The 14,310-nt window shown below is 46.2% G+C and overlaps 1 protein-coding gene across 1 annotated transcript in view; it reads right to left on the minus strand.

Annotated features, from left to right (window-relative positions):
• NR2E1 (nuclear receptor subfamily 2 group E member 1) overlaps nucleotides 1-14,310 on the minus strand; it is a 102,764-nt gene that overhangs the window by 77,606 nt on the left and 10,848 nt on the right. The window contains exon 2 of the mRNA XM_075338366.1: nucleotides 3,669-3,814. Within this exon, the coding sequence (XP_075194481.1) occupies nucleotides 3,669-3,814 (146 nt within the window). The remainder of the gene's footprint in view (nucleotides 1-3,668; nucleotides 3,815-14,310) is intronic.

The raw sequence follows: 14,310 nt of genomic DNA on the forward strand, positions 1-14,310 counted from the left end.
CTCCAATATATCCTTGTACATGGTAGCATTCATATTTCCATCAATTTAATGCAGAGGGCCAATAGCAAATGCAGAAAAGCAGCCCCAAACCATGACATTGCCACCACCATGTTTCACTGTGGGTGTTTGTTACCTTACATCATTATATTTTCCAATTGGGCAGTATGTATAGTGTTTGTCATCACTACCACACAGATTGAACTTGGATTCATCCAAGCACAACCCCTTAGACCAATCTGGCTCTTTCCATTGGCTGTGTTCTTTGGCAAACTCAAGTCAGACCTTCCGGTTCTTTGCAGAGGTGAAAAGCTTCTTCACTGGAACTCGTGCATTCAAGCCTACTGCTCTTAGCCATTGCACCACAGTTTGACCCCATATACTTCATTCATTTCATCTGAAATCTATCCAGCAATTTTATGGACATCAGACACAGACCTTTTCTTAATAATGTGATCAACTTTGGAGGACGTTTTCCATGGTCGTTCACTTCTAGGTTTGTCAGCTGTTCCATAACCTTCTTTTTCTTTATTTATTATATGTGACACTTGACTCTGAGAGCAGTTGAATTTCATAGCTAACTCACTCTCAGAATAATACGTATTTTTGACATCTAGTGATAAATTTGGCTTTGTCTTTGTCATGTTTTATCCAAAAAACACACAAAAAAGAAAATTACTCAAAATGAAAACTAGACTACCCATGGCAAAATAGACATAACACTTGGCCCAGCAAATGGGGAAAACTAACACAAAGAGGAAAAAACAATGTCAAACACAATTTTCATCCTCGGGGCTGACAACCATTTGCTTCCAGTTTACTAAAATCACCAGGAAAATGGCATCACAACAGCCAAACAGAAGTAATCATACTTAAAAAAAACTAAAGTTTTGGTCGCTACTGTAAGTACTCTATTTTATTTCCATGCACTATTACTATGTATTGACTTACCGTATTTTTCGCTTTATAAGACGCACCTGATTATAAGGCGCACCCCAAATTTGGTGAAGTAAAAGAGAAAAAATGTTTTTTTTAATGTTAAACGGGGTCCGTCTTATAATGCCAGTGTCCATCTAACAAATCATATAGGTTATATGTCCCTCATAGCCCCCCCATCCTAAAATTAGCCCCTTTAAGCTGGATATGACCCCCTTACATTCAATATATCCCTCTTGTGCTGGCACACGTCCCCCAGTGATGCCACATGTCCCCCATTGATGGCACACATCCCCCATTGATGGCACATGTCCCCTATTGATGGCACCATCTCCTATTGATGGCACACGTCCTCTATTTATGGCACACATCCCCCTGTGCTGGAACACGTCCCCTATTCCTGGCACATGTCTCCTACAGCTGGCACAGGTCTCCTATGGATGGCACACGTCCCCCTGTGCTGCCCATGGCCCCCTATGGATGTCACACGTCCCACTGTGCTGCCCATGGCTCCCTATGGATGCCACACATCCCCCTGTGCTACCCATGGCCCCCTATGGATGGCACACATCCCCCTGTGCTACCCATGGCCCCCTATGGATGGCACACATCCCCCTGTGCTGCTCATGGCCCTCTATGGATGGCACACGTCCCCCTGTGCTGCCCATGGCCCCCTATGGATGGCACACGTCCCCCTGTGCTGCTTATGGCCCCCTATGGATGGCACACGTCCCCCTGTGCTGCCCATGGTCTCCTATGGATGACACACGTCCCCCTGTGCTGCCCATGGCCCCCTATGAATTGGCACAAGTCCCGCTGGGCTGCCCATGGTCCCCTATGGATGGCACACATCCCCCTGTGCTGTCCATGGCCCCCTATGGATGGTACACATCCCCCTGTGCTTCCCATGGCCCCCTATGGATGGCACATGTCCCCCTGTGCTGCCCATGGCCCCCTATGGATGGCACAAGTCCCCCTGTGCTGCCCATGGCCCCCTATGGATGGCACACATCCCTCTGTGCTTCCCATGGCCCCCTATGGATGGCAAACATCCCCCTGTGCTGCCCATGGCCCCCTATGGATGGCACACATCCCCCTGTGCCACCCATGGCCCCCTATGGATGGCACATGTCCCCCTGTGCTGCCCATGGCCACCTATGGATGGCACACGTCCCCCTGTGCTGCCCATGGCCCCCTATGGATGGCACACGTCCCCCTGTGTTTCATGTGGCCCCCATGCTGCTGCCCATGGTAAAATAAAAAACTCTTTGATTACCTTCTCCAGTGCTGTCCTCCCTTGTGTCTCCTTCCATGCTGCTGAGCTCCTACACTTCCTTCTTCTCGGTGCTGGTCATGTGATCAGCACAGCATCGTTACATCATCTCTGCGTGCCTGATCACAACGGCAGCAGGGAGACACCAGGAGATCAGCGCTGGAGGCGGAAAGTAAAGCTTTTTTATTTTAGGATGGGCAGCAGCATGGGGGCCATATCTAACACAGGGGAGGCATGTGCCATCAAAGGGGGGCACTGCACATATAATATGCACCGCTCCCCCAGCGCATCACCGCAGTGCAGTTTCAGCACCACGGTGATGGACAGCGGCAGTGCATATTATATGAGCGGGAGCAGGAGATCTCCCGCTGCCTCCTGCAGCCTTCACCACCCTGCCTCAGCCGCCAGCACTGCTCCAGAGCTGCCCCCACCTCCCCTGGGTCCTGCAGTATATAATCCGTATATTCGGATTATAAGATGCATCCCCTACTTCCCCCCAAAATTTGGGGGAACAAAAGTGCATCTTATAATGCGAAAAATATGGTATTTTAGGGTATTAACTCATTTTTGCTTTTTTCTTGGGCTTTGGTGTTTAACGGCCAGTGTGAACATGCGCCTATACATTGCAGTATACAAAATTATATTCCAGTACATTTTTTTTGTTTTTCTTTAAATAACACTTATTGAAAAAAGATAAGTATCCCTAATGCCGCCCTAAAGGAACCAGCTTTCTACAAAGTCGCAAAGTCGGGTTCAAACGTCATGGTTGCGGGATCCCAGCATGCAGACTGGGATCTATCCCACAACCCTACGCAGTCTAACTCACTTTGAAAGCTCAAGCTAGCACTACCCCATATGGTACGGGGGATGGAGCAAAGCAGGTTTGTGGGAAACCATTCTGCGTGCTAGGATCTTGCAACCCAGAAGTTAAGATCCAATTCACAATTTTTGATAGAAAGGATTGCCATTTTGGGTGGCTTTAGGGACACGTCATCATTTCTGGTGATAATTAAATTAGGACATATAGAGCCAGTTATCTAAAACCAAAGCAATTTATTTAATAACCAAATGTGGAGGTTCACTATACTCGTATGTTAGAAGGTTTTATGCCATATTATCCTATCAGAATTGGTAATCTTCTAATCACATTATAAGAAGCTGAAGCTGAAGCCGGTTATACATTTCATCTTGTTTATCGCATTGTTTCCCACTTATACGTATCAAGTATGTCTTAAATCATTCCACCTCAGTGTATTACCGCAAAGAATATCCACACCTGTATTCAGTCACTAATGAAAGAACAAGCACTTACTTAAGCATTTCTCTTAGAAACACTCAAGGGCTCCATTCCAATACATTCCTCTTGGACTGTAGCTTAAAACAATGCAAAGCAGTTTAATAGGCTCACCATTATATAGATTACACATCACATCTACCCATATAAAGACGGCACAATACTAACCTGATTTCCAGATTTACACACATAAGTCCTGTTCCTCCGAATGCTTCTCTTGAAGAATCCCGAGCACCCATCACAAGCATAAACTCCGTAATGTTTACCCGAACTGCGATCACCACATACTTTACAAGGAATATCCAAGATCCGGCCTGTAAATAAAGTAATCATTTAATTGCTAGGGTCATTATTATTGTCTGCCCTTTTTACAAGGTATGCATTACCGTCTCACTCTTCATAGTGTTCTGGGCAACCATGATCCACCCTCGTATCTAATAAATCATTTTTTGTGTGTACTGTAAGGAAGAAAAATGTTGGATGGTACGTACAGTATCAATACAATGCATGAAACCATTATTTTGATTTTAAGCTAGCAGGGTAAGATGTTTACTCATCTGCACCATAGTCAGTCAGTAGACTGAGACAGGGTTACGGTCAATATACACATCAAAGTTGGTCATATTGGCCAATTTCAGCAGGATCAGTCTGCCATCTAATGTGTATGGGGTCCTCCAGATTCTCCCCGAAAGGATCCATATGTTCAATGCTGAGAAAAGCTGCTGGCAGATGGTCCTGGAAACAGCTGTAAACAGCTGTCTCATAGAGAACACAAGAATGCTTGGCCGAACGCACATGTGTATGGGGGAGTTGGTTTGAAGAAATGATCATTCATATGGCAGCTAGCTAATATGTACGGCCATATGTAAACTGCCTTCAGAAAGCCATAAAATTGCTCTGTGTGTGTGTGTGTGTGTGTGTGTGTGTGTGTGTGTGTGTGTGTGTGTGTGTGTGTGTGTGTGTGTGAGCTTGAAGAACCAACACATCAGAACAAGTCAGGAGACTCTTATTCAACAAAACCTTAGTTTTATCTAACCTTTGTCCCTAGGTATACAGCTGCCAAATGAAGCCATAAGTAAGGCAATGTTCACTAAGCATATGTCTTTTTTGTTGTTTGACAATATTTATTACCTAATTGACAACTAGGTGTTACTATTCTGCTTGTCAGTCTGGCAGTTACTGATTGGACAATGTTAGGGTATGTGCCCATGGTCAGGACCTGCTGCGTTCTGGGTGTGGTAGGTCCTGACCTTCAGGGCCGCGAGTCTTCTCCCCTGGAGAACACAGTTGCTTGTGCCCACGATCCGGGTTGGGGTGCTGTGGTCTTTCGCTGTATTCTCTCTGTGGAAAATGCTTGTGACTCCACAGCAAGGAATTGACATGCTGTGGCTCGGGAAGCCGCACCACGGGTCAGTTTACACTGTGGGCCATACATGAACGGTGGTCACATGATTTCTATAAATCCATCCACTATGCTTGTACTGCACAACGCAGCGTTTTGGATGCAGCTGAAACACGATACATCCAAAACGCTGCAAATACTGATCATGGGCACGCATCCTTAGGCCCCCTTCACACGCACGTGTCTCCGGTACGTGCTAGGTCCATGCCCGCATGTACCGGAGACACGGGTACACGTAAACCCATTAAAATCAATGGGTTTATGTGCACGCACATGTGCAGCCATTGGCCCGTGCCTCCGTGTGGAGTATACGTGTGTCCGTGTGCTCCACACGGATGCATGTCCATTTTTCTCCGGCACCACGGGTGTCACACGGCCCGCACACGTACCACATGGATGTAGTGTGGATGCAGTCCCGTGTGACACGTACCGGAGAAAACTCACGTGTCATAGAAAAAAATAACAAACCTTTACTCACCTTCTCCAGCCCTGCAGTCTCTGCTGCTGCTGTCACTTGCTGCCGACCGCCGCTCATTATGCTCATTTAATATTCCCTTCACTGCGGCGGAAGTGGCAGCAGCGGGGAGTCGGCAGGGCTGGAGACCGAAGATCAGCACCACGGACAGCGACGCCAGGGACAGGTGAGTTGAAAGTTCCCGTTCTCCGTGTGTTATCACAGAGAACACACGTAGTGCCATAAACACGGCACACGGAGGGGAAACACGTGTGTGATTTTTACAGACGTGTGAAGGGGGGCCTTAAGCGGGCTTTACACGCTACGAGATCGCTACAGCGATCTCGTTGGGGTCACGGATTTTGTGACGTATATCCGGCCGCTGTAGCGATCTCGTTGTGTGTGACTCCTAGGAGCGATTTTGGATCGTTGCAAAAACGTCCAAAATCGCTCCTCGTTGACATGTGGGTCCTCTCCCAATTATCGCTGCTGTCACGTGGGTAAAGTTGTCCCTCGTTCCTGCGGCAGCACACATCGCTACAGGAACGAGGAACCTCTCCTTACCTGCCACACGCCAGCAATGAGGAAGGAAGAAGGTGGGCGGGATGTTCGTCCCTCTCATCTCCGCCCCTCCGCTTTGATTGGGCAGCCGCTTAGGGACGTCGCTGTGACGCCGAGCGAACCGCCCCCTTAGAAAAGAGGCGATTCGCCGGTCACAGCGACGTCGCCGAGCAGGTAAGTACGTGTGATGCTGCCGTAGCGATAATGTTCGCTACGGCAGCGATCTTGACATATCGGTATAACGATAGGGGCGGGTGCTATCACGCTCGCCATCGCTAGCATCGGCTAGTCTGGTGTTTTTAGTCAATGGATTGACAGTCCAATGTGAGTGGGTGACCTGTTTTACGTAAAAAACAGTGATCTATCTAAGATGATTTTTACAATACTTTTGTGGAACTGTATCATGGCATAAATACTACAAATTTCTAAATAACACAGAAGAAGACTTGTTGATGCTCATTGGGCTGGAAGAGGTCACAAAACAATCTCTAAAGAGTTTGGACACTACCAATCCAGAGTCTTACAAATTGTGTACAAATGTAGGAAATGTAGGAAATTCAAGACCATTAATATCATCTCCTAGGAATGGTCGATGTGTGGCAAGGTTAAGGCTTTGTGTCCACGTTGCTTTTTGTGGCAGTCTCCATGCGGCGGTGGAGACCGCGCTTATCACCCACGCTGAACTCCTCTTCACGAATGTGCTTACTGAGGAAGGTCTACGGACCGAAAACGTTTTGTTGTTGTTATGCACATTAAATAAATCACACGTTGCAGCCAATCTTGGGAGTGCCTTGTATTCTTCTATTGACAAAAGGCCATGGAACCTGAAGCGCACCCCTACATCTATTATCATCAACACAGAGGAAGTGCCATTTACTTCTTGTTGCACTTTGCTTTTTGTGGCAGAAATTTGGGCAAAAACTCAGCTTTGCAGTTCAAAACGCAAATGGCAAAAACAATTGACATGTTGCTTCTTTGAAAAGCAGAGTTTTTGCCCAAATTTCTGCCACAAAAAGGCAGCATTTTGAACAGCATAGTGCGGACAAGAAACCCAAATTCCATAGACTATGCTTGAAAAGCAGAACACATCCATTTTGGCATTAAACGCTGCAGTTGAAAAAGCAGCAAAAAAGCAGGTAAAAAGCAGGTAAAAAGCAACGTGGACACAAAGCCTAATACTCTGTGAGGTCACAAAGAAACCCAAGGTAACCTCTAAGAAACTAAAGGCCTCTCTGTCATTGGCTAATGTTAATATTTAGGTGGACACTAAACAGCAATGGTGTACATGGCAGGATTGCAAACAGAAAGACTCGCTGCTCTCCATAAAACCATTTCTTCATGTCTGCTGTTGGCTAAAGACCACCTGGACAAGCCAGAAGACTATTGAAATAATGTATTCTAGACAAAAAAACAAAGAGCTTTTTGGTTTAAATTAGTAGTATGCTTGGAGACAGAAAAGTACTACATTATAGCATAAAATCTCATACCATCTGTGAGCCTGTTGTGGTAGTGTCATGGTTTCGGCTTACTTTTCTGCAACTGAGCCAGGAGGGCTTGTCATCATTGATGGAACAATGAATTCTGAGTTATACCAGCAAATTCTAAATGAAAATGTCAGGAGATATGTCTGGAAATTAACATGAGTGTTTGGGAAAGAGCATTCTAGAGAGCTAATGCAGCTCAAAGAAAGTCTGGGAGATGGTAATGGGAGGATAAGGTTATGGAGAATGCTAGTCTTGGATGACTATCAAAATGGAAAACAAAGGTAGGGTAGGTGTCAATACCTATTATAGGTTTGTATAGTGCATCGCATACCCAAGAGCAAGATTTACTCTTACGATACGCACTTTTGTGAACCTGGATCATTTAGGCTTCAAGAATTGCATTTTGGCTTTGATTGAATCATGCACATGATCTCCACAAACCAATAGCCTTCCCACCATTGATTGTAAATTGTACAATGCTTCTCATATTGCATACTGTGATCGTACAGCTGTACATATAACAGAGAAATGATGATGTCTATACTAACTTCCAGAGTGTGGATACAGGATAATGTCATAATCAACTTTACCTACTGTACATGAGCCCCAGATATGATAGTGTTAAAATGGCAAACCCGGCTGACCGGTTGAGTTGCTGTTGAGCTTGATGACCTCATTATGATATTGTTTTAACGTTTTCTTTTCAGCGAGGACAGAGGAACCATTACGAATAACATGGACCACCCATGCAGATATAGTCGCAGTGTGGTCTTTGTGAGTTGTGAGCATTGATTGGTCTTCTATGCTCATATACATTGTAAGTGATAAATCTTTATTGGTATGAGAAGGCACAGCTGGGTGGTATAGGATAAAATTACTGAGCAGCTCATCAAAAAGAAGAAACTTTGAAATATGGGATCCTAGCTTCTGACCGAATCATTAGGTGGGACTTCTAATGTGAACATGGTATACTTCACTCCACAAACCAATTATAAGATCACATGGTAAATTAAATATATCTCCGCACTAAGCATACCAGGGATTCTTACCGTATTCTGTATCATATTTCATTATGCTAAAGCACAAATGCTCCTTAATCGTCTTAAACCGTAATGATACTTATATTAATCTTTTGCTGATAAAGTCCAAAATTTGATGAACTTTTTATATTTTAAACTGTGAAAAGTGTGATAATTTGGGTGGTTTATATATGACTTACGCTTTACCCTTTTCCAAAATGTGGTTGCAAAGTGGACATTCCGAAATTTGTTTGCAATCAATGTCTGTCCATAACCATGCCCCAGATATGAGGCAGTTGTATATTAGTTTTGCAGTGTTTGGTGGTGGTGGAACTGTTGGGCATTATTATTTATAAGTTTTATTTGTAATAATGTGAAAATGATATTTACGCATTTACTGTGTGGAGATTTTAATTGGGCATTGTATGGTTATTTGTACAGTATATGGCAGTACACAAAATAATGGGGCACAAGAAGAAACTACTTAACAGTGCCCAAATATGTCCAAATATAAGAGTTAATGTAATGGAAAAATATCCCGGCAATTTAGAGTTCATCTATCAAATACCCCAATAACACTAAGCAAATGGTGCAAAAAAGATGGGGAGTACCATAAAGAAGCAGCCATTGTATGTAAAAAAGCACTCTCCTGCGATTGAGGTATGATACTTTTTTGCACTACCCCTCACCTTCCCCCCCAACATCTTAAGGTGGTGTCACACACAGCGACAACGACAACGACGTCGCTGCTGTCACCATTTTCTGTGACGTTGCAGCGACGTCCCGTCGCTGTCGCTGTGTGTGACATCCAGCAAAGAGCTGGCCCCTGCTGTGAGGTCGCCGCTCGTTGCTGAATGTCCAGCTTCATTTTTTGGTCGTCGCTCTCCCGCTGTGACGCACACATCGCTGTGTGTGACAGCGAGAGAGCGACGAAATGAAGCGAGCAGGGAGCAGGAGCCGGCATCTGGCAGCTGCGGTAAGTTGTAACCAAGGTAAACATCAGGTAACCAAGGTGGTTACCCGATATTTACCTTCGTTACCAGCCTCCGCCGCTCTCACGCTGCCAGCGCCGGCTCCTGCTCTCTGCACATGTAGCTGCAGTACACATCGGATAATTAACCCTATGTGTACTGTAGCTAGGAGAGCAAGGAGCCAGCGCTAAGCAGTGTGCGCGGCTCCCTGCTCTCTGCACTGACATGTAGCTGCAGTACACATCGGGTTAATTAACCCGATGTGTACTGTAGCTAGGAGAGCAAGGAGCCAACGCTCAGTGTGCGCGGCTCCCTGCTCTCTGCACATGTTGCAGCACAGCGACGCGTGTCGTTATGATCGCTGCTTCGGCTGCTGTGTTTGACAGCTAAGCAGCGATCATAACTGCGACTTACAAGGTCGCTGCTACGTCACAGAAAATGGTGACGTAACAGCGAAGTCGTTGTCGCTGTTGTTTAGTGTGACCCCAGCTTTATTGCTGTCCTGTCTCATAGTGTTCCTAATGTTTAACTCTTTACTTTTTAAAGGAGCATACGATATATAAAGGATTAGCCAAGGAATGACGAAGAAGCATATTTGACCTACAGTATGTCCTATCAGGGATGGACACATCCGTCATGCACCACCTAAATATTTTTTAAGTGCCATTTTACCAAACACATATGTGAGACTATACATGCACCACATAATCCTGTACCATGGTAATTCAGTATATCACAAAAGTGAGTACATCTCTTGCAGTTTCACAAATACTTTATTATATCTTTTCATGATACAACACTGAAGATATGACTCTTTGAGACAATGTAAAGTAGACAGTGTCCAGCTTGTATAACAGTGTAAATATGGTGTGACAGCTGAAAAACGTAACAGCCATTAATGTATAAACCGCTGTCAACAAAAGTGAGTACACCCCCAAGTGAAAATGGACAAATTGTGGCCAAAGTGTCTATATTTTGTGTGGCCACCATTATTTTCAAGCAAGCACTGCCTTAAAGTGAACATGTCAGGTGCAATATACACCCAGAATCACAAGCAGTTCTGGGTGCATATTGCTAATCCCTGCCTAACTGTCCCTGTATACACTAGCATAGATAAAGAGATCTTTAGAAAAGTATTTCTAAAGATTGTTTCTTATATGCTAACTAGAAGGTGGCCCGATTCTACGCATCGGGTATTCTAGAATTTACGTATTGTGTAGTTCATGTATGATTTTTGTTATATATATATATATAGATGTTGTTGTGTGTAGTTACCAAGTGTTTGTGTAGGGCGCTGTACATGTTCTGGGTGTTGTCTGGGTGTGGCGGGGGGTGAGAGTGGTATTGTATGTGTGTTGCGTGTGTTGCGTTGTTTGTGGAGCGCTGTGTGTCTGTAGCGTTGTGTGTGTGTGTGTTGCGCGGTTTGTGTGGGTGTGGTGTGTTTTGGGGGAGGTATGTTTTGTGCAATGTGTGTGTTGTGCGGTATGTGCGTATATTTATGTATGCCGCGGTGTTTGTGTGTTGGGTGTTGTGTGTGTGCGGCGTTGTCTGTGTGTGTGGGTGTCTGTGTATGGCGGTGTTTGTGGTTCCCAGTGTGTGTGTGGTGTGCTGTGTGTGTGTGTTGGGGGAGGTGTGCACCTCCCATCGTGCTCCATCCCCCATGCTGCGCACCCCCCATCGTGCCCCATCCCCCATGCTGCGCACCCCCCATCGTGCTCCATCCCCCATGCTGCCCACCCCCCATCGTGCTCCATCCCCTATGCTGCGCATTCCCCATCGTGCTCCATCCCCGATGCTGCGCACCCCCATCGTGCTCCATCCCCTATGCTGCGCACTCCCCATCATGCTCCATCCTCCATGCTGCGCACTCCCCATCGTGCTCCATCCCCCATGCTGCGCACCCCCCATCGTGCTACATCCCCCATGCTGCGCACCCCATCGTGCTCCATCCCCCATGCTATAATAGTCACCTATTATACTCAGAGAGGAGTATAATAGGAGGACTATAATAGGAGGAGTAGTCCTGGGGGGAGAGGAGTATAATGCCGGCTCCCTGCACATGTGTACCGGGAGCCGGTGTACGCTGGCAACTATGATACACATCGGGTAACTAAGGGACCTTAGTTACCTGATGTGTATAATGGTTACCAGCGTTCACCGGCTCCGTCACGATCAGAGCATCGCAAGGTTATGTCTGGCGCTGCTGGGATCGTGATGGAGCCGGTGTACACTGGTAACTATGATACACATCGGGTAACTACGGGACCTTAGTTACCCGATGTGTATAATGGTTACCAGCGTTCACCGGCTCCGTCAAGATCCCAGCATCGCAAGGTTATGTCTGGCGCTGCTGGGATCGTGACAGAGCCGGTGTACACTGGTAACTATGATACACATCGGGTAACTAAGGGACCTTAGTTACCCGATGTGTATAATGGTTACCAGCGTTCACCGGCTCCGTCAAGATCCCAGTATCGCAAGGTTATGTCTGGCGCTGCTGGGATCGTGACGGAGCCGGTGTACACTGGTAACGGGACCTTAGTTACCCGATGTGTATAATGGTTACCAGCGTTCACCGGCTCCGTCACGATCCCAGTAGCGCAAGGTTATGTCTGGCGATGCGTGCGGAGGGCCGGGGTGAGTGGCCAATCCATGCGGAGGGCGGGGCCAGGCCAAGGCGAGCGACCAATCCGTGGGGGGGGCAGAGCCGAGGCGAGCGGCCAATCCGTGCTGGGGGGTGGGGTCATGGCGAGCCCAGCAGCCAATCAGGTTTGTGTCACCGTAAGGACACAATTTTGGAGCAAGACAGACAGACAGACAGACAGACAGAAAAAGGCAATTATATATAGATGAGGCCAGAGACTAGTCACAAGGGTGTGAGTTTTCTTGGCTAGTCGGCCTACATAGCATGTTAGCACGCCCCTGTGGGCCCCTGTGGGTGTACTAACATGCTAATGAATGCACAGCTTCACCGCACATACTTCACTGTTCATGGTAGCCGGCGGAGGATGGATGTGCACTGTGTATGATCCAGAGTCCCCTGGACTTTTGATCACATGCACTAAATTGATGCCGGGTGTAAGATTCCCGGTTTTAGTGAGGTATAGTGCTTATGAGCGGAAGTCCTCATGCGCAGTGTGCATCCATCCTCCGACGGCCGTCATCAAGACTGAGGTATGTGCGACACAGGGGTGTGCTAACATGCTAAGGGGGCCAACTAGCCAAGGGAACTCACGCCCTTGCAACTAGTCCCTGTCCTCATTAGCATATGATGAAAGATCTTTAAAAATACATTTTCTAAAGATCTGTTTATCTATGCTAGTGTATACAGGGATGGTTAGGCAGGGATTAGCAATAAGCACCCAGAACAGCTTGTGGTTCTGGATGCATATTGCACCTGACAGGTTCCCTTTAACTCTGTTGCCCATGGAGTTCACTAGAGCTTCACACGATCCACTGGAGTCCTCTTCCGCTCCTCCATGACGACATCACGGAGCTGGTGAATGTTAGAGACATAGCACTCCTTCACTTTCCATTTGAGGATGCCCCAGAGATGCTTTAGGTCTGGAGACATGCTTGGCCAGTCCAGCACCTTTACCCTCAGCTTCTTTAGCAAGACAATGGTCATCTTGGAGGTGCGTTTGGGCTGTGACGTGCAATGAAACTCTGACCACAGCCCAGTCATTCACAGAGATTGGGTCCCTCCTCAGTGATGCCGGGTCAACTTCCAATTCCGGAAGTTGACGTGACATCACCAGACATCAGAGGTCACTGCAGCCGGGGGTCATGTGATGGGAACTGATCGGACAGTAATAGCGCAGCTCACAGGCAGAATTGACAGCAGAAGGTATTTAGGCAAAGCATTCTGTCTCAGGTTTATATTGATGTGGACACTATGATTTGTAGTGGACCTCCTCTTTAAAGTTAAAATATTGCACCTCCTTTAACGTAAGAGAGTATCACACACCCATTTACATGACCCTGCTTTGTCTTCATCAGGTCTTGCCTGTGAAATTCACATAGCCAATAATTGCCACATGTTTTTATGGTGAAGGACAAGTGGTTATTTTGCATTGTAAATAAAAAGCTTGTATTCACTAATTTGATGATTATAACAAGGCTTTATAGTGTAAGTCATCAATATCAAATTGGAAGGCTTTGACACCTGGCACCTCCACCAATTTGCTGGTTTTAGCATTGGTGGTGGCCAGATGTAAGCAGTGAACAGAGTTGGAACAACACCACTTCTTTCACTTTATAGTGGCCATTGTCTGTTACAGCTCATCCACTGAAGTAAATGGGAGCTCAGCTGTAGTACCCGTATGCTGCCACTACTCATTAAATGGCGCTGTGCTGTTCTGGCTCAATTCGTCGCCTACATTTGGCCACAGTCGGAGCTCACAGTCGGAGCTAGTGGCACCTAATGGGAGGAGGTGTGGGCCCCCAGCAACCTGATATTGATGACCTATCCTGAGGAAAGTATAGGCATGAAATCACAGGAAACTATTTGTTTTTGGTTGTCCTGTCAATTGGTAACGTGGAAAGCCTCATTACTAATGCACACAATGCATAGTTGGTGAAGATTTCCTTTGTGTGCAGGAAATATGTAGCGTAATATAACACTAGCTAGGATGTTTACACCTAGCGTCAATTTACTGTGCGGAATGCATGGGATGAAAACTTTCTAGAAAAATCCGCAAGTAACACTGAACATACACTGTGGAAAATCCACATAAAATCCACAACGTGTGCATTAACCTTTTTAGAAGCCTGTGAATGACTATATTAATAATAGTTATTCACTTATATAGCACCATTAATTCCACAGTGCTTTAAATACATCAGCATCACTGTCCCCATTGGGGCTCACAATCTATGGTCCCTATCAGTATGTCTTTGGAATCTGGGAGGAAACCAAA

This window comes from Anomaloglossus baeobatrachus, chromosome 3 (assembly GCF_048569485.1).
Source record: "Anomaloglossus baeobatrachus isolate aAnoBae1 chromosome 3, aAnoBae1.hap1, whole genome shotgun sequence".
NCBI lineage: Eukaryota > Metazoa > Chordata > Amphibia > Anura > Aromobatidae > Anomaloglossus > Anomaloglossus baeobatrachus.